Consider the following 20,938-nt stretch of genomic DNA (forward strand, 5'->3'; position numbering starts at 1 on the left):
TGGTGTTGTCTTTCTCTGCCCATGCATCTCAGTTTGCATCCTGCTGTGGAGGATGAATTGGAGGGCGGAGGTGAGCAGGAGAGAGCAGTTAGGAAGCTCATCCAAGCGTGGTAGGAAAGGAGGAGGGTCCGAGCTGGGGCGGTACCAGTGGGGACAGAAAGGATTAACCCTGAGAAGGTGCCCAGGGTGGGGCCTGCTGGATTCAGTGACTGATGGGATTTGGTCGGTGGGGAGGAGGAGGAGGCCTGGGCTTCTGGCCAGAGTGACTAGGAGGATGTTGATCTGGGGAGTGCCTGTGTGGCTGAGGGACACGTCCAAGCTGCAGTCAACTCTGTGGATGTGGACACCGGGCAGAGCCATGCCTTCTCTAGTCTGGGTCATCCAAACACACGTGGGGTGCAGGGGCCAGGTGGATCCCTCTTGTCGTTTTTGTTATCTGACGGTAATTACAGAGTCCAGAAAGAGAATTGGAAACGCCAGCAGTTTAATTAAAGCTGAAAGGCAGGAGAGGGGCATTTGGAGGCTCCCTCCCCGCCTTCACTTCCCGTCCTGCCGCCCAGGCGGGATATCAGATGAGGAGATGTTGAGCTCATCAAACACCCAATGAGAAGTCTTACAACATCAGAGGCTGTCTGCCAATGCGCCTGCAATAGCTTATAGAAACTGCTGCCACCTCGAATTAACCTCTCTCCCCAGGCATTGCGCATCAGTAGGTAACCAGGTAAGGGATGCCAGGGGTGGGCAGCCAGCTGGAGGGGGCGTGATTTCCTCCCCCAACAAAATCGGCTTCCCTGGGTTCTGAGCCCATGATGTCATGTTTTTAAACCCAATTTTCCATCTACACTGGGAGCTTTGAAGTTCGCTCAGTGTGGAGAATCACGTGCTCAGTGAAAGACCCAAGCAGAGAGAGTGGGGAGCTGGTTCCCCTGGGCCTGACGCTGCGGAGCTGAATGTCAAAGCAGAGCCCTCAGAGACCAAAGCAGAAGGTAATTATCACTTCTCCACAACTAGATTGCAGGAGTCAGCCAGCAATTGATTTTTTTTTTCTACTACAGATATTTCATTGTTTAATTGGTAGTGACACAGATGGCTGGCTCGCACCAGGGCGTCACAGTCCAACTCGCGAAAGCCAGGCTGTGGGGACTGCTGCCTCTCCTGACATCCTTAGGCAGGTGGGGCTAGGACAGGCCAGCTTCCCTGCTTCATTTTTCAACCACAAAGCAAAAGTAAGCTTGTGAACCTGAGACATGCTTCTGCAAACCGGTCAAGCTGTCCTCAGCGACATGAGTCCACTCGAAGCTGGACACCTTGGAGTGTTCAGAAATGAGAGGACAGTGAACTCTTGCCTAGACAGCTCGTGGGAGATAAACTATCAGGAGCACTAGGAGATGGCGATCAAGTATCAGAGCCCTGGAAACTGCATTGCTGGTGGAATGAAGCCAGAACTCTGCACATTGTGTTCAAACCCTCCGTATCCAGCCCATGTACCTTCACCCTTGTACCTACCCCATACCTGCCCTGAACTGTGCCAGCCCAGCTGGAGGACTCAAATGTGATTTTGGTTTAGTTGATTGGCTATTTTGGACCCCAGGTGCAAAGAGCTGATTGTGCACCTTAGTTCACGGCACACTGCCACCAGCGAGCCTTGAAAGGCCTCTTGCTTTACCTTTCTCCTGCCCTCCCACTCCTTTCTCCTTCCACAGGCAGCCACCCTCATGTGTTCGGCATATGTCCTCAGACATTTTTGTATCCTTGAAAAGTATGCAGTGTTATGTTATGTAGTGTGCTTTTTGGTTTTGTTTTGTTTTTTTGAGATGGAGTCTTGCTCTGTTGCTCAGGCTGGAGTGCAGTGGCACGATCTCAGCTCACTGCAACCTCCACCTCCCAGGTTCAAGCCATTCTCCTGCCTCAGCCTCCCTGGGATTACAGGTGTGCGCCACCATGCCTGGCTAATTTTTGTATTTTTGGTAGAGATGGGTTTCACCATGTTGACCAGTCTGGTCTCAAACCCTGACCTCAGGTGATCCACCCGCCTCGGCCTCCCAAAGGGCTGGGATAGTTTATCAGTGCTCCTGATAGTTTATCTCTCACATGCTGTCTAGGCCAGAGTTCACTGTCCTCTCATTTCTGAACACTCCAAGATGTCCAGCTTAGAGTGGATTCATGTCGCTGAGGCCTGTAGTGTGTTTTTATTTACATGAGTGGTATTAGGCTATAGATCTCACTCTTTAACATTTTCATTTGAACTATCCATTTTAAATGGAATTATCCAAGTTACAGCACATGGAACTAGTTCGTCGCTTCTGTCTGCTGTAAAACATTCTATCACATTCCTCACATTTTCCTTACCCAGTCTTCTAGAAATAGACATCTAAGTCATTGCCAGCTCCCCAAAAGAAAGATGCAGGCAGCATCTTTGTTCTGGCCCCCATATAGACCTGTGCAAAGATCCAAGAGATTCCCAGGGGTGCACAGCCAAGAGTGGCTTTGCTGGCTTGTAGCTGTGCACTTGCTTAAATCCACTAACTTCTGCCTGTTGCTCTACAGAATAGCTGCACCAGTGTTCCTACCCACCAGCAGTGACAAAGGTCCCCCTTCCTCCACCTACCAATATTTTGGATTATCCAACTTTCTGATTTTTCGTTAATCTCATAGTTTGGATTATCCAACTTTCTGATTTTTCATAATCTCATAGTTGTAAAGTGGTCTCTTCCTTTCATCTCTTCTTTTCTTTTTTTTTGGAATGAAGTTTTGCTCTTGTCGCCCAGGCTGGAGTGCAATGGTGTGATCTCGGCTCACTGCAACCTCCACCTCCTGGATTCAAGCAGTTCTCTTGCCTCAGCCTCCCGAGTAGCTGGGATTACAGGCATGTGCCACTACGCCCAGCTGATTTTTGTATTTTTAGTAGAGACGGGGTTTCACCATGTTGGCCAGGCTGGTCTCGAACTCCTGACCTCAGGTAATCCATCCGCCTTGGCCTCCCAAAGTGTTGGGATTACAGGTGTGAGCCACTGCGCCCAGCCATCTCTTTGTTTTAATTTGAATTTTTCTGATTACTAATGAAGATTGCTTATTTTGCGTGGTGCGGTGGTTCATACCTGAAATCCTAGCACTTTGGGAGGTCGAGGCAGGCGGATCACTTGAGATCAGGAGTTTAAGACCAGCCTGGCCAACATGGTGAAACCCTGTCTCTACTAAAAATACAAAAATTAGCTGGGCGTGATGGTGTGCACCTGTAATTCCAGCTACTCGGGAGGCTGAGGCACAAGAATCGCTTGAAGCTGGGAGTCAGAGGTTGCAGTGAGCTGAGATCACGCCACTGCATTCCAGCCTGGGTGAAAAAGGAGACTCCATCTCAAAAACAAACAAACAAAAAGGGCTGGGCACGGTGGCTCACACCTGTAATCCCAGCACTTTGGGAGGCCAAGGCAGGCGGATCACCAGGTCAGGAGATCGAGACCATCCTGGCTAACACAGTGAAACCCTGTCTCTACTAAAAATACAAAAAAAAAAATTAGCCAGGCATGGTGACAGGCACCTGTAGTCCCAGCTACTCGGGAGGCTGAGGCAGGAGAATGGCATGAACCCGGCAGGCTGAGCTTGCAGTGAGCTGAGATCGCACCACTGCACTCCAGCCTGGGCGACAGAGCGAGCCTCCGTTTCAAAAAAAAAAGACTGCTCCTTTTTACATACTTATTAACATAATTTTATTTGCCTTCATGGTTTGTGCATTTGGAAACTTAAGAGATTCTTTCTTACCCGGTGTCATGAAGATATTTTCTTGCATTTCATCAACTCCCTTATTATATCTTTCACATTTAAGTACTTAACCTACCTGAAATTTTCCTTTACATGTGGTGTGAAGTAGGGATGGATCCACCTCTGTTTTTCTCTATGTAGTAAGCCAGTTTTCCCAGTAGCAGCTGCTAAAGGGCATTTTTTTCTCCATTGAGTTGTGATTCTACCCCTATCATACATGAAGTTTTGTGTATGTGTGTGGGTATACATGTATATATGTGTTTGTGTGTATACTTCAGGTCTCACCATTCTGTTCCATTGGTCTATTGGTCAGTTCCTTCCTACTTAAGTAGTACAAGTAATTCAATTCTTATTGCTATGGTGCTGTAGTATGCCTTACTCTCTATAGGACAAGTGTTCCCTTTTAGTTTTTCTTTTTCAGAATGAATGTAGCTATTTGTGGATCTTTATTCTTCTTTATATCTTACAAGTATTTGAGTTTCTCAAAAACATTTACTGAGCTTTTTATGGAATTGCATTGAATTTTATTAATATGGAGAGTATTCGATTTTTAAAATATTAAATCATATTATCTTTTCATGATTTATTGCTTCATTTATTCACATATTTTAAAATGCCCTTTAGTAGAGTTTCCAATATTTCTTCCTGAAGGTATTTATTTCCAAATGCCATGTGGTTAGGTTTTAAGTGTGAATGGATCTTATTTTCTTTCTTTCATTCCTTCTTTTGTTTTCTTTTTTTCTTTCTTTTGGTTGATTATTGCTGGAATAGAAGAAGGCTATTGGTTTTTGTTAAGTTTTTCCTGGATCTGGCAATTTTGCCGAATTCTCTTATTCTGATTGCTTTTTTCTTTATTCTACTGGATTTTCTATGAAAATTGTATTCTTAAATACTGGTAGTTTTGTCTTCTCTAATCCTTATGTCTCATTTCTTTTGTTTCTTTTTTTTTGTCTTATTGCATTGGTGAGGACCTCCAATACTATGTTGAACTGTAGTGGTGATAGTGAGTATCCTTCACTTGCCTGAGACTTAAAGGGAGTACATCATAAGTTTCTCTGTTAAGTAAAATGTTTCATGTGGGTTTTTGGTAGATAGAGCTTACCAAGTTAAGGAAGATCCCTCTTATTCCTTGTTTTCTGAGAATTATAATCACAAGTAGGGCTCTAGCTTTATTAAATACTTTTTGTAAAATTATTAAGATAATTATGATTTCCTCCTCTCTACCCCATAAATGTTTTAAATTAAAATGATACCGTTTCTGATGTTGAGTCACCCTTAACATTCTTAGGATAAACTTTACTTGGTTATGGTATATTTTGTTGAGTTCACTTTTTTAAGTGAGCTCTCATGTCATGTGCATTTTCAATTGCCTTAGGATATAATTGGCCTTAATATTCTTTTTTACCATGTTTACAATTCCTTAAATTTCTATTATGTCTGTAGTAATTTCTTCTTTTTCATTCAGTATTTTATTTATATCTCCTCCTTTTTTGTCGGTTTTGCCAGAAGTTTGTCTATCTTGTTTAGTCTTTTTAAACAGCCAGTTTTTGATTCAGTGTTTCTGAAGTACCTCCCAGCAATCCCATCTCTAGGAAGCAGTGAAATGAAGACCCTGGAGCCACCTAGGACTGAGTTCCTTGCTCTGCCACATGGCAGCTTTATAACGTTGGACATAGGGCTTTGCCCCGTATGTGTTTACTTCCTCAATTGTAAAGTGGGAATAACCCTTTCTCAAAATAGTTGTGAGGATCAGATTAGAAAATTTACCTAAAGCACAGGACACAGCCTAAGGTGCACTGAAAGTATTTAGTACATGTTAATTCCCATCCTCAGTGCCTGTATTAGTCAGGGTTCTCCAGAGAAACAGAACCAACTGGATGGGCATGTTTGTGTGTGTGTAAGAGAGATCCACGGAGAGAGAGAGATTGATTTTAAGGAATTGGTTCATGGGATAATGTAGATGCAAGGCCAAAGCCTGCAGGATGGGCTGTCAGGCTGGAGATGCTGGGAAGAGCTGCAGTTTGAGCCCAGAGGCAGTCTGCTGGCAGAATTCCTTCCTGCCCAGGGTGGGTCAGTCTTTCTTCTATTAAGGCCTTCAGTGGATTGGACGAGACGTACCCACATTATGGAGGGCAATCTGCTTTACTCGAAGTCTAGTGATTTAAATGTTAACCTCATCCAAAAAAACACTCTCATAGAAACATCCAGAATAACGTTTGCCCAGCCAAGCGAACACATAAAATTAAACGGCACAGTACCTTTGTTTGTGCTGTGCCCTTTCCCTGAAATGCTCCCCTTGCAGGCCCCTGCTAGGCCACGTGACACCTGTACGTAGATTAGAGAAAGATGACCCTTCCCGGGGCAGACGCAGCTCCCACTCCCCTCCTCAGCCAGTGCCCATGTGCAGGACACACTTGTGCAAGGCAGCCCAACCTCCCTGCTCAATTTTCCTCCTTTTCCTTTCTCTGGGTGCCAAAGGCTTCCCGTCCTTCATAGTTCAGCTTCCTTAGTAAAGTCTTATTCTCCCCTGGCTAGAAGTAATCTCTCCGCTCACCCACTCACCCCAAACCCACATCACATGTCACGCTCTTAAAGGCATTTATCTCATTTATCTCATGTCTCTGTTATTTTGTGCAAAGTTCTTGTTATTCCACTTGGATTAACCCCTTGCAATCAGTGTTGTAGCTTATCTGTCTTTAGGTCCTCTCTCTGCCTGTGGGGCTCAGAAAGAATTCATTCTCCCTTCATGAATGATTATCACAATATCAACCTCAAAGGAAGACTCTGAGGCAGAATTAGTATAGAGAGTTTATTTGGGCCAAGATTTAGGAGAGGTTTCCTTGGGGAGGCTCAAGTTTTTAAAGAAACAAGGATGAAATCAGGAGAGTGGGGGACAACCAAAGCCATCGGTCAGGAATCTTGCCTCAGCCTCGCAAGTAGCTGGGACTACAGGCACATGCCACCATGCCTAGCTAATTTTTGTATTGTAGAGACAGGGTTTTGACATGTTGCCCAGGTGGGCCTGAAACTCCTGAGCTCAAGCAGTCCTCCTGTCTCAGCCTCCCAAAGTGCTGGGATTACAGGTGTAAGCCACTGTGCCCAGCCTACCTTGTTGAACTATGGAGTGTGTAGCATTTTTTGGCTACTTGGAGTCAGCCTAGAGGCCTCATACAGCAAGTGGCTTCAAGCCACTTACTAAATAATGGTAATTATTTAGCTTGAGGGAGAGTGAGACATGACTGCTTTATTTTATTGTAAGATGGAGTCTCTCATTGTCCCCCAGGCTGGAGTGCAGTGGCACAATCTTGGCTCACTGCAACCTCCACCTTCCTGGCTCAAGCAATTCTCCTGCTTCAGCCTCCTGAGTAGCTGGGATTACAGGCACCCGCCACCACGCCCGGCTAATTTTTGTATTTTTAGTAAAGGCAGGGTTTCACCATGTTGGCCAGGCTGGTCTCAAACTCCTGGCCTCAAGTGATCCACCCACAGTGCTGGGATTACAGGCATGAGCCACTGTATCTGGCTGCTGTCACGTTTTAAATGCCTCTCTGGGCCTGGTAATTTTAAAAGTCTCTCATTCCTCAGATAAATTTTTTTTTTTTTTTCTTTCTCAAAATGTAAGAGCTATGAAGAACTTTAAATGGTATTGTGTAGGGCAGGGCACAGGAATCTTTAGAGTCAGGGTGACGGCAGAGCACACGTGAAGGTGGTGACACCCCCGTGACGGAGGCTGATTGAGCGTACCTGGTGCCAGGTGCTGCACTCGGCACTTTCTTTCTTTTCTTTTTTTTTTTTTTTTTGAGACAGAGTCTTGCTCTTGTCACCCAGGCTGAAGTGCAATGGTGCAATCTCAGCTCACTGCAACCTCCACCTCCTGGGTTGCAATGAGTGATTCTCCTGCCTCAGCCTCCCCAGGAGCTGGGATTACAGGTGTGTGCCATCATGCCTGGCTAATGTTTGTATTTTTAGTAGAGACAGGGTTTCACCATGTTGGCCAGGCTGGTCTCAAAGCCCTGACCTCAAGTGATTCACCCGCCTCGGCCTCCCAAAGTGCTGGGATTACAGGCATGAGCCACCATGCCCGGCCCTGCACTCAGCACTTTCATGGTGCATCTCACTAAGTCCTAGGACAACCCTTTGAGATAGGTGCAATTATTAGCTCTATTTTGCGGCCAAAGAAGCTTGGGCCGGCTGTGGCATGGGGATACCAGCCTGGTCTGCCTGACTTTAGAGTCGGTGCTTTCAGTTGTGAAGGCAAGCCGACTTCCTGGACTTTATAGCAGTTACCGTTTCCTGAGGACTTACTACATGCCAGAGGTTGTGTTTGCTGCTTTACAAAGTTGTCCCTAATCGTCAGGGCAAACGTGTAAAATACAAGGTATCCTCACTTTGCAGATGAGGAAACAGGGTCTCATTAAGATTAAGTGACTTGCCTAAGGTCACAAATAGGAAGTGGTGGATCCACAGTTAAAACAAAATCTCTCCGACCCCAAAGCCGAGGACTTTTCCTCGGCATCACATGCACGGTGTTTGGGCCAATAAGAAAGCCTTCAGCTGGAGTGTGGAGCATGGTTTGTGTAGGAAGCTGGAAGTAGCTGTGGTTAGAAAGGTGGAGCTGCCTCAGGCTGCATAAACCTTGCCTTCCAGGGTAGATAATCAGGACTGACTTTTGTAAACGAAGGGTCCTGAGCAATGACCTTGATTTGAGGATGGGGTAGTATGGGATGGACACCTGAAGGCCAAGGGAATCCAAGCCAGCCAGAGCTCTGCCTGGATCTGTGCCTGGGGAAGCACAGAGCTTTGCACTGCTGCAAGGCCATCAGCACATCCAGGCCTGCTGCGAAAGTGATGTTTGAGCAGATCTGTGGCTCAAAGAGATGAGCCCACCCCTGGCATCTCAGTGATGGCATCTCCTTGTGCCTGCTTGTTTTTCTAGGGTGTCAGGAGCAACTTTCCTCAGCCCCCTAGATCTCCCATGATATGGCTTCTTTATTCCATTTTATTTATTTATTTATTTTGAGACAGAGTCTCACTCTATCACCCAGGCTGGAGTGCAATGGCACGATCTCGGCTCACTGCAACCTCCACCTCCCAGGTTCAAGTAATTCTCCTGCCTCAGCCTCCCCAGTAGCTGGCATTACAGGTGCCCGCCACCACGCCTGGCTAATTTTTTTTTTTTTCTCTTGTTGCCCAGGCTGGAGTGCAACGGCGCAATCTTGGCTCACTGCAACCTCTGCCTCCAGGTTCAGGCAATTCTCCTGCCTCAGCCTCCCAAGTAGCTGGGATTACAGGCGCCTGCCACCATGCCCAGCCCATTTTTTGTATTTTTAATAGAGGGTTTTACCATGTTGGCAGGGCTGGTCTCAAACTCCTGACCTCAGGTGATCTACCTGCCTTGGCCTCCCAAAGTGCTGGGATTACAGGTGTGAGCCACCTCGCCTGGCCCTGATACAGCTTCTTAAGAGCTGCTGGAAGACCCCCAGGATGGGGAGGTGGGGATTTGTCCAGGATGAAGTACAAGCACACGGCCTGCACCCCCAGGCCCATCTCCAGGGCTCAGATATGCTCAAAGGTCAGGGGACGTGGAGCCCCAGGAATGGTGCAGGTGGAGTTTTTGACTCTTGGCCACCAGTGACCCCAGGGCGAGGTGGTCCCGTCTGAGCAGGGCGTGCCTCTGTGGGCGTGTAGACACCATGTGGCTCACCAGTGCCTTTCCCCACCCAGGTCATTGCTGTGGTCATGGACCTCTTCACCGATGGTGATATCTTTCAAGACATTGTGGATGCTGCCTGTAAGCGCCGGGTCCCAGTGTACATCATCCTGGACGAGGCAGGAGTGAAGTATTTCCTGGAGATGTGTCAGGACCTGCAGCTCACTGACTTCCGGATTCGGGTAAGTTGCACCACTGGGGTGGAAAGTGGGCAGGAGATGAGATAGAGACTACCTCTGCCCCGTCCTGCAGCTCCCCCCTGCCTCTTCCCTGATTGGGGGCCCAGATGAACTTCAAGATCTCAACACCTTTCCTTTTATTGAAAGTCAAGCCTTTAACCTTGGCTTTACTGTTAAATACTGAATCATATGCCCAGTTTCAATTTGATCCCTAGGCTGCTGAGACTGAAGGAGGCAGCTCTGGGCTGGTCCTGGGGTGCTTAGCCTGAAGAATCACTGACTTCAAAGTGAGGGCCGTTGTTCTCTTCTGGGGCCTTTTGAGAAGAGGCAGGAACCACCCTGGGCTTATCCATGCCTAAAGCAAGATTTTGGGACTTTTTCCTGCTCGCCAAAGAGGGTTCCCTATGGAAGACTGTAGGAAGCAGAGTGTCTAGTGAAGACAGGAGCCTGCAGGCAGGGTCCATAGACAAGGGGGCTCTTCCTCTGCAGAAGCAAGGACCTGGCACAGAGGCTGGCCCAACCCAGGTGACGGGGCCTTCTACTCTTCCCAACAGAACATCCGTGTCCGCTCTGTGACAGGCATTGGCTTCTACATGCCCATGGGGAGGATCAAGGGGACCCTGTCATCAAGGTTCCTGATGGTGGATGGTGACAAAGTGGCCACTGGATCTTACAGGTGAGTTGGGCCAGGTCAAAGAAGGGCCCAGGAGGCCTTGATTCCAGGTAGGTGTTCAGGAAGATGCCAGACTGGAGCCTCCGTCATCATGAGTTGTAACAGGTATCATCTGACGCAATGGCAAAGGACAGCTTTCTGCCCAGTCCCTTCCCTCAAACTTCCTGGTTGATGGATTATTCTAGAAAGAGGGTTAACTCTTCCTAGGCATTATGCACTGTCTGCTTTTCATGGTCCATTTGCAGCCGGTTGCATTTTGAGCCTAGTCATTACGTGGGACAAGCAGGAGGTGGGATGCACCAGATCTGGAAAGAAACGGGAAGGTGTGGTGTGCAGGAAATGTCGCCAGAATTTTTTTTTTTTTTTTTTTTTTTTTTTGAGACGGAGTCTTGCTCTGTTGCCCAGGCTGGACTGCAGTGGCATGATCTCGGCTCACTGCAACCTCCGCCTCCCGGATTCAAGCGATTCTCCTGCCTCAGCCTCCCAAGCAGCTGGGATTACAGGTGCCTACCACCATGCCCAGCTAATTTTTGTATTTTTAGTAGAGAAGGGGTTTCACCATGTTGGACAGGCTGGTCTCGAACTTCTGACCTCAAGTGATCCGCCTGCCTCAGCCTCCCAAAATGCTGGGATTACAGGTGTGAGCCTGGCCTTAGAATTCTGATTTTAAAATAATTTACCAGGAACACGAGAGACTGTATCTGTGTAATCTCTGCCCTCCAAGTAAATTAAAATATAGATGACGAGAAGAGAGACCTGAGCACACCAAACAATGAATAGCAACGTAAGTCCTGTCACATGATCAGAGTATGGGTTTCTGCAGACACTAAGTGCTTAAAAAAATCAGAAAAGAACCAATGCAGAGTAGAATAATATTCATAATAGTGGCAGCTGCAGTTACTATTTTTTAAATGTGTGTTTGTGCCAGGGACTGAGCTAAATGTTTTATATGAGTTACTTCATTTGCGCCTCACAACAACCCTGTGAACATATGTCCTGGGAGCCCCAGCTTACAAGGCACATGAGAATATAAACCAGGTTTGAATGCAGGCCTGACTTCCCATGCTCTTTCCCTGCACCCACTGCCTGCTTGCTTCATTTGAGGCCAAGCTTTGGGGAAAGGGAGGCTGCGGGTGGGTGGAGGGAGTCCAGTCCAGCGTGTGGCCCACAAGGAGCCTTACACCTGCAGCAAGGGTCTGGTCACAGCGGAGGGACAGGTGGGGGTGGGGGCAGGGCAAGAGAGAGACCTGGGCAGATGTGTCTTGCTTTTCTGTCCCCATGTTCCCAGGTTCACCTGGAGTTCCTCTTACGTGGACAGGAACCTCCTCCTGCTCCTGACAGGGCAGAACGTGGAGCCCTTTGACACAGAGTTCCGGGAGCTGTATGCCATCTCCGAGGAGGTGGACTTGTATCGGCAGCTGGGCCTGGCGGGCAGGGTTGGCCTCCACTACTCCTCCACTGTGGCTCGAAAGCTCATCAACCCCAAGTACGCCTTGGTGTCAGGCTGCCGCCACCCGCCTGGGGAGATGATGCGCTGGGCTGCCCGGCAACAGCGGGAGGCGGGCGGCAACCCAGAGGGGCAGGAGGAGGGCAGCAGCGGTGGTGAGTCGGCCCGGCGCCTGGAGAGCTTCCTGAAAGACCTGGTTACAGTGCAGCAGGTGCTGCCGCCCGTGGAGCCCATCCCCTTGGGAGAGCTGAGCCGGAAGGATGGCAGGATGGTCTCTCACATGCACAGAGACCTGAAGCCCAAATCCCGAGAGGCACCCAGCCAAAATGGCATGGGAGAAGGGGCCCGGGGGGAGGCCGCCCCCGCCAGGCGCTTCAGCAGCAGGCTCTTCAGTCGCCGAGCCAAGAGGCCCGCGGCGCCCAATGGCATGGCCAGCTCTGTCTCCACCGAGACCTTCTCTGAAGTGGAGTTTCTGACGGGGAAGAGGCCCAACGAGAATTCCAGTGCGGACATCTCAGGTGAGCCCTCTTCCCTCTGGCCTGGTGCCTCCCCATGCCTCTGGCCCTGGCCCCGCATTGGCTCTTATCCAGGAGCACTGCCTCATACCTGCAGAGGAACAGATTCCATCTGTGGGCACAGAGAGGGCAGGAGCTCTGGGGTTCTGGGGTCCTTGGTTCCCGTTCTGGTCCCGGCCGTTAGCTGCCTGGAGGCCTTGGGCAAGTCCTGCAGCTCTGAGTTTCATTTTCCTCTTCTCTGAAAGAAGAGAAGGATTCCAGGGTTGGCATGGAGGGGTCTGAGAGCTTCTACTGCCACTGCTAGAAGGCATTCAGATCAGCCCTCATGGTAACCCAACAAATCAAATAAGCTGAGAAACTTTCTCCTTTGTAAGTGAAGAAACGGGGGCTCCGCGCAGTGGGGTGCATGGGTGCGGCTCGACCCTGGCTCTGAGTTGAGGGCTCTTTCTAGCAAACCTTCTTCCTTGCCAGATCACCTATTGTCAGGATCTCACCTGGTTAGACACACCCCACCCTCCCCTGTACCCTACCAGTGCCCTGACCCACTTTCCTGTCTCTGTGACAGGCAGTCCGACTTGGTTTCTCCGTGTCCCTCTGCTGAGTGCTGTCTGCCCGGCTGCTTGTCCCTGGGTGGGATTGTTCCATGGCAGCGTCTTTCTGGGCATCTCTCTGGGATCCCCAGGAGGCCCTGGCCTTTATGTCTCTCTCTGCAGCAGTCTCCAGGGTGGCCTTTCAGGTGGCCAGTGGTGGTGACTTTCTCATCTTTGCATCCCTGAGTCAGGGGACTTTCCGTGGTGGGGTTTCTCCCTCCATCACTATGGAGCCCAGTGATGAGAACTGGGCTCTGACTGGCCAGGTGGGCGATGGCAGGGCCTGAGGTCTTGTGTGCCCGGCCCAAGGGCTCCCAGGACTCCTGCATTCCTGCACACCAGCTTTAACCGGATTGTGATGGTGTGAGAGCAGGGAGCACAAGTGTCATCCCCTCTGCTAATTCCCCAGCACTGCTTTGTGAGCACATTCTGTGCTCAGGAAATGTTGGCTAACTTTGCTTCTTGGAGTTGGAACAGGCCTGGGCGCCTCTGTGGCTGTGGGCACAGTGGGAGTGCCAGGGCGTTGCCTCCATTTGGCCTGGAGACGTTGACTGAGCTGCTGGCCTGCCAAGTCCTGCACAGGCGCTCTCTCTCCCCTTCTGCCCCCACAACCACCCTTCAAGCACAGAGGTGGCAGGTGGCTCTGAGAGGTGAATGAAGTGTTCCCAGGTCACAGGAAGTGGTAGTAAGGCCAGGATTCAAGACCAGGCATGGGCACAGCCATGTTCTGTCAGAGGAGGGGTGGCTGGCCCCATCCCCGTTCCTCCTGGGCTCCCTGGCTCCCCTAACACCAGCTGCTGCTGCTGCTGCTCTGCACCTTTGGTTTGGAGGAAGGGTTGCCATGGTGAACAGCTGGCAAGGGAGGGAGGGGAAGAGGGGAAGGAGGGGGAAGAGGGGAAGGAGGGGGCGAGCTGACAGCAGCAAGGGCTATTTCCCAAGTCCTGACTGAAGTGAAGTGGAAGCTTTCTCTTCCTTCAGCCCCTCGCCCTGAGGTGCAGTTTCCATGGAAACTCAAAGCCCATTGTCTTGTCCCTTCCCGCTGCCTTCTGTGTGTCCCTCCACATCCATGACCCTGCTCCCACCTCTTGGGTGGTCACGGTGGCCCTGTCCCTGCTGCTGCTCTCTGGTGTCTGCACACGGTGCCCAGGAGCCAGCCTTGCAGACACAGACGGTGCCTCGGGAAGCTCCTCTCCAGGGCACCTGATGCTGGGATAGAGAGAGAGAGGGAAGACTGAGGGCGAGGGCACGGACAGCCAGGAAGGTCTGGGGATGCCCGGAACCATCATCCCGTTCCTCATCCATCCTTTAGACGAAGACAGAGCAGCCTCCTCCAGTAAGGCCTCTGCCCACCTGGGTGGGCACCCAGTACCTGCAGCCCTGAAATTCACGCACCTTTCCTCTCCCTCCCAAGGCCTGAGGGAGAAGCAGCAGCTCCTCTCCTGTCTTTTGTTGTTTTTGTTTGTTTTTAAGACAACGTCTCACTGGAGTGCAGTGGTGCGATCACAGCTCACTGCAACCTCAACCTCCTGGGTTCAAGCGTTTCTCCCACCTCAGCCTCCTGTGTAACTGGGATCACAGGTGTATGCCACCATGCCTGGCTAATTTTTTTAATTGTTCGTATAGACAGAGTCTCATCATGTTGCCCAGGCTGGTCTCCTGGCCTCAAGTGATCCTTCTACCTCTGGGCCTCCCAAAGTGCTGGGATTATAGGCACAAGCCACCACACCTGGCCAGGAGCTCCTCTCTTAAGAGGCCCTTTTTCACGGCCTCCAGCTTCCCACACCCATGGCCAAGTGGGGCTGATTCAGTGTCTCCCCTCAGGCAGCAGCAGCTAAGCAGCCAGGACTGCATGTGTGAGAAGGTGGGCCCCTGACAGCATGGGGCTCCCACGGTGGGAATCAGTGAGAACCTGAGCTCCTGCCTTTGGGCCCCCACACAGGGAAAGTGTCCCCTTCCCCTGGTAAACGTTCAGAACCTCCCAGAGCAGCTGCCACCTGGCTCTCAGCTTGGGACACATTGCTCCCTGTACCCAGGACACATCCATCCCCTCCCTGGGGCTGTGTCCTCATCTAGAAGCGGGGGGTGCACCATGGAGGGTTTCCGAGGTCACCTGGAGTTCAGATTCTGCCTCTGTTCTTTCTGTCTCTGCTGCCCTCTTGTCAAGGGAGAACCTGGGTTGATGACAGGTTCTGTCATAAGAGAAAAAATAGAAAAAGCTCAGAGCTGACAGCCTGTAAAATTGCTTGATAAGGAGTATATAGTTGTCAAACAGCATGCAAATTTTTGCAAACCCAGGTGTGGCCCTTGGGAGAACCTTAGGGAAGTTGCTTCCTCCTTTTCGGATGGGGATCCAGCTGGGGGCCAGGGGTGCCCAGCGGTTTCAAGGCTCACGGCGCCCTCTAGTGGCTGAAGCTAGGCGCCTCTTCCTTTTACGTCTTCCCTCAGCCCTCGCCTCCTGCTGGAAGTGTTTATCCCTTATTCTGGAGCTTCTGTGCCCTCCGCAGAGGCTCCCTGGGTCAGGGACCCCCAAACTCACAGGGCAGCCTCAGTGGAGAGCCTTGGTAAAAATGCAACGAGGCCAGGCACGGTGGCTCATGCCTGTAATCCCAGTGTTTTGGGAGGCTGAGCTGGGAAGATCCCTTGAGCCCAGGAGTTCTAGACCAGCCTGGGTAACATAGCAAGTCGCCATCTCTTTAAAAAATTTTAATTAGCTGGGGGTAGTGCCATGTGCCTGTAGTCCCAGCTACGTGGGAGGTGGAGGCAGGAGGATCACTTGAGCCCGGGAAGTCGAGGCTGCAGTCAGCTGTGATTGCGCCACTGCACTCCAGTCTGGACGACAGAGAGACCCTGTCTCAAAAAAATAAAAGTAAAAGTAAATACAGATTTTAAAATGCAACAGATACGCTTGGGGAGGCCGAGGTGGGTGGATCACCTGAGGTCAGGAGTTTGAGACCAGCCTGGCCAACATGGTGAAACCCTGTCTCTACTAAAAATACAAAAATTAGCTGGGCATGGTGGGAGGTGCCTGTAATCCCAGCTACTTGGGAGGCTGAAGCAGGAGAATCGCTTGAACCCAGGAGGTGGAGGCTGCAGTGAGCTGAGAACGCACCCCTGCACTCCAGCCTGGGTGACAGAGCGAGACTCCATCTCAAAATAATAATAATAAAAATTTTAAAGATAAAAACAAAATCCAACAAATAGAGTCTGTACCGCTGGGTGGGGCTTAGGAATCTGCATTTTAAATTAGGGCCCTCATTTTCCAGTGTAGCTCCCCAGTGCAGAGGGTCCTCAGACCAGCCAACTCTGCGGCGACTGAGGAAGCACAGATGAGGCCCTGCCCTTTGAGTGCTGCCAGCCTAGGGGAGGAGATCCCTGTGCTGTGCCTGAGACCCCACCCAGTTCCCCCAGGGAGATGACTGGGAAATGGCCAACACTTTTGAAGTGGCGAGAGACATGGTGCCATACTCCATCACACGGAACTGGCGTCCTCCTCGCTGCCATCCTGCCTGATGACAGCGTCTCACAATGAGACTCCCGAGGTTCAGAGAGGCCAGGCCCTGTGTCCGTGGCTGCCCAGGGAGAAAGGGCAGTGTGATCTCCTGCCTCCCTAGCCTTCTGCAGATATCATGGTCATCTCCAGAAGGCTAGGATCGGCACCGCTTCCCTGCACCTTTAAAGACTGCTTGGGCCAGGCGTGGTGGCTCACGCCTGTAATTCCAGCACTTTTGGAGGCCTAGGCAGGCAGATCATGAGGTCAGAAGATAGAGATCATCCTGGCTAACATGGTGAAATCCCGTCTCTACTAAAAATACAAAAAATTAGCCAGGCATGGTGGCACTTGCCTATAGTCCCAGCTACTCGGGAGGTTGAAACAGGAGAATCTCTTGAACCCGGGAGGTGGAGGTTGCAGTGAGTGGAGATCACACCACTGCACTCCAGCCTGGGCGACAGAGCAGGACTCTGTCTCAAAAAACAAAACAAAAAAACTGTTTGGAAGAGCCAGAGCCCCAAATAGAGGACCAGCCCTTTCCCACGGTGTCGTGGGGGCCAAGAGGAAGACGAGAGCAGTAACTTGCTTCCCAGAGTGCCTCGGGGTCCTTTCCTGCCCCAGAGTCCCTGGGCCTGTGCTTTGCTTCCCAGTTTCTCTGAGGTGACCTGCAGTGACAGTCCCTTTCCAGAACTCTCCTGGGGTCCCTGGATTTATGTGTGGATGGCCCCCTGGCTGGCAGTGTGGTCTGGCTCTGTAGAGCTGTGGCTGCCGGGCCGCTGGATTGGGGGACTTGTTCTCCTGTGTCATCCCTTGGGGCCGCGGATCTCAGATCTCTCTCCTGTGCTTGCTGCATCTGGTGCATCTGCTGCTGTTATTACTGTTGTTACTAGGATTGCGCTAAACCCCTAAGTAGCTCGCCATTGCCGTCTCACGCATTTTATTCAATAAATATGTGTCTACGAAGTGTCTGCTCTGTGCCAGGCCCTGCTCTAAGTTCCTGGCACAGCCATGAACAGAATGAACATGGTCCCTGCTTTTATGGAGCATGTTACCCTGGGGAGAGACCAGGATTGGGGGAGGATGACCCTTCTATAAAGGGTGCCAGGGAAGGCCTCTCTAACCAAGGAGCCTCAGAGCAAGACTCGAATGGAGGGAGAGGGCCTTGTGGACATCTGAGGAAAGACTCTTCCAGGTACGGGGAATGCGAAGCCCTGGAGCCTGTGCATGCAGTTTGCACATCATTGTCCTTGTCATGGCTTCCCGTGTGGGTGACCTCTGCCTCCCTCTCTCCCGCACCACCTCACCTGCCAGCAAACCAGACTGACTGCAGGTCCCGAGTGCCCCAGGCTGCCACCCTCACCCCATGCTTACGTCACATGGCTCCGCTCCGCTGAGCGGCCCCTCCTCCCACCCTGCACCCGTTTTCAGCTCCACCTTGGCGTCACCTCTGAAGCTCCCAGGCCACGCATACTTTGTGAAAAAGACTATTCTGGCCATTTATACACCTTCCCTGTTCACCTGAGCAGGGCTGACTCCCCGCATGTGGTCAGCTCCCAATACCTGAGCACTCAGGGAATGACAAGGGATACAGAGTTTGTCCTCGAGCCAAGCCATTTTCTCTGTCCTGTCCAGGGCTAGAAAATGAATTCTGAGTCTAGGTGCTCTCTCCAGGCTTTCACCCTGCCTTACAAAAAAGTGGAGAGCACGGTGCTGGTGAAGACAGGCCCTGCCCCTGCCTTGCCCAGGCTTCTTCCAGAGGCAGCCAGCCGGGCGGTGTGCAGGCTTGAGAAGCAGTTACCCCCACCACCACCCCCTACCATCCCACCCCCAGCTACACCGCCTCCCCTGTTTAACGATCTGGAGGTTGATTTGCTTACCTGCCTCCAAAATGCTGCTGCCTCTGGGGAGGAACTGACATCTGCTTAGTGGGCCCCACAAATCAAATCAGCTGATGGGAGGAAATGGGGACGGATGTGTCCATTGCAGCAGCGAGTGACTCTAAGACGGCCACGTTTCATCCCACTAGCAGAGCCGCCCCAGATGCACTCGGCACCACTGCGGAAGGTGACCCCCAGCGCCTTGGCCATGGAGCCCTTGGGGCGCAGCCTCCTGCCCAAGGGTGGGGCAACACCCTTAATGAGGGTGTAGCTGGATTTGTGGTCAGTCCTGAAGAGCTCGTTCAGTCTGCCTGGATGGATGAGGCCCGAGGCCATGGGTCAGAGTGCAGTGGGCAGGAGCAGCGGCCTGTGTGGCAGGGCAGGGCTCCAAGTTGGGCTGTGTTCAGTGGGTCCTGCTCATGGCCCAGCAGAGGAGGCAGACAAGGCCTTGATTAAATTCACAGCTGAAGTGATACTGGAAGGTTGTGTGAGCACCAGGGAGGCAGCCCTTGCTGTGTGGAGGGGAACTGGCAGGAAATAATACAAGTGCCTTCCACCTGGGGAAAGGCAGCCAGTGCTCCGAGGACATGGGCTTCCTGCTCCAGCGCCCGACACCTCACAGGCCCGCAGGTGTCAGGCCTGCCTCGCTACTCCCCTGCACTCCCTCCGGAGGTCTGAGAGCAGGAATCCAGCCAAAGGAACCACAGGCCTCATCTCAGGACTGTAAAGGGAGTGGGAAGGAATGGTAGAGGCCTGCGGAAGAGGAGAAATCAGCTTCTCTGGCTGGGACGGGGGCAGCTTTCTCTTCCCCTTCCCTCCCTACAGGCAGCACGTTCCTCTCTGTCCTCCCTTCAAAGCCACGTCCTAAGCAGTGTGATCCACCCCACGGTGGCAGCTCTTGGCCAGCGCCAGCCTTTCCTGAGGCGCCAGCTTTCCTTCTTCCAGCCTAGGTGGCCTGTGGCAGAAGGAGCTGGAACTGGACCGGGAAAGCCAGGTTCTGGCACTGTCGCTGGCTGGCTCTGGGAGCTATGGGCACCTCAGCGGTAGAATGGGGCAGCCCGGGAGGGGAACCAGAGAGAAGGACCGCGGTCTTACTTTGCAGGCTGTAGAGCTGCATGTATTAGCTGGTAGTGAGCGGCCTCTTGGCGAGACGTGTGTGTGTGTGTGAAAGCAAGTTTATTAGGAAAGTAAAGAAACAAAAGAATGGCTAGTCCGTAGACAGAGCAGCTAAGACTTTGGACTTGATGGTTGTTGTCATTGATTCTGCAGTCTGGATCCTTCCCCCACCCCGCTTTGGTCAGGAGATGGCTGTCACCTTGATGTCCCGCCCAGTGGGGCTCCTGCCGAGGCTGCTGGAACAGGCAGAATCTTCCCTTCTACTTTCCCGGGTGCCCTATTGACTTGGTTTCCAGATCAGCAGCTTGGGAGGGAGACCGTGACCCCAGCCCCTCAACTGGAGATGTGGACAGAACACAGGGTAGGAACTGAAGCTGAATCCACCAAGCGTTTCACTCACATCCTTCCCCGCCTCTGTCCCTTGCCTCTGCAGGTAAAACAAGTCCCAGTTCTGCCAAGCCTAGCAACTGTGTGATTTCCTGAGCTGCGGGATGGTGGTGGGCAGGATGTGTGGATGCCTGCCTGCCCTGCCCTGCCCTGTGCCATGGAGAGCACGGGTCGCACAGTGCACCAGCTGGCACATCAGACTCCAACTGGCCTCCTGCCCTGCAGCCTCCGTCCTGGCCTCAGGGACCCTGGATCCCAAATGAGAGGGTCCGAAGCATCTCAGTCACACGCCTCCACCGGACTGTCGGTGGCTGGGCGGGAGTCAGTGCCACGGCCTCCTTGTTTACATGAAGTGGAAGCTTGACCAGTGTCTGCTCGCCTTTGTGCCCCACCCCCTCCACTGATCGCCAGATGGGGTGAGGGCCATTCTTTAAACCTTAATGGGATGGGGTGTCTGGGGCAGCTGCAGTGGCTTCTCCTTTCCCAGGCTTCCTGGTGCTTCTGGTTCCCCACGCCACTCCCCACCCAAGAGATTGGTGGAATAAAAGGGAAGAGGGCAGGGCCCTGAGCCTGGGATCCCGAGTTCCAGTCTCGCTCTAGCCTCTGAACTCCAGGTATAAGGTGCAGCTGGAACTGCAGAGGCACTGGCTGCAGTGGCCTTCCTGGCCCGGCTCCTGAACTAGACTTGAATGAGGGGAAGATAACGCGGCCTCTCCCAGTGAGGGGCAGAATTTGACACTGCTGTTCTGAGAACGCTCACACTGAGTTCTCTCTTTCCCTGCCTGGTGCCGTCCTGGCAGTCTCGGCGTGAGTGGTCCAGACCTCCTCGGCTGCTGGCTGCTGCGGACTGCTCCTTCCCTCAGTCAGTAAACTTTGGTTTACAGCCCAAGGCAGGGAGGGGGCTTGGCTGAGAGGGGATTGGAGGTGTGGGAGGCTTGGCCCTGAGGACAAGAGCATTTGCCTTTTCTCCCTCAATTCTAACGGGGTCCTCGGACCCCTTCACCAACCGGGGCTTCCAGGTTACACTTTGGCCAGACTGGCCTTTGCCTCCTGCGAGAGTCAGGCCATTTTTAGGAGCCTGTGCCTCGCCAGAGCAGGTCAGCCTAATTGCCATGAGGCTGGGAGACCCAGTAAGCAATTCCACTCTGCCCTCCCCACTTGGGTGACTGGAGAGGGCCGAGGAGAGTTTGTGAAT

General features: G+C 51.9%; 1 protein-coding gene across 2 annotated transcripts in view; it reads left to right on the top strand.

Moving 5' to 3' along the window:
- The window catches only part of FAM83F (family with sequence similarity 83 member F), a 47,831-nt gene that overhangs the window by 14,167 nt on the left and 12,726 nt on the right, over positions 1–20,938 (top strand). The window contains exons 2-5 of one of the 2 annotated variants that reach the window (XM_032138497.2): positions 9,484–9,651; positions 10,203–10,324; positions 11,610–12,286; positions 19,790–20,107. In XM_032138497.2, the coding sequence (XP_031994388.1) occupies positions 9,484–9,651; positions 10,203–10,324; positions 11,610–12,286; positions 19,790–19,839 (1,017 nt within the window). In that variant the 3' untranslated portion in view covers positions 19,840–20,107. Of the gene's footprint in view, positions 1–9,483; positions 9,652–10,202; positions 10,325–11,609; positions 12,287–19,789; positions 20,108–20,938 lie in introns of those variants that run through there. The other variant, XM_058431285.1, reaches the window with a different exon arrangement.

This window comes from Hylobates moloch, unplaced genomic scaffold (genome assembly GCF_009828535.3).
Source record: "Hylobates moloch isolate HMO894 unplaced genomic scaffold, HMol_V3 SCAFFOLD_19, whole genome shotgun sequence".
Taxonomy (NCBI): Eukaryota; Metazoa; Chordata; class Mammalia; order Primates; family Hylobatidae; genus Hylobates; species Hylobates moloch.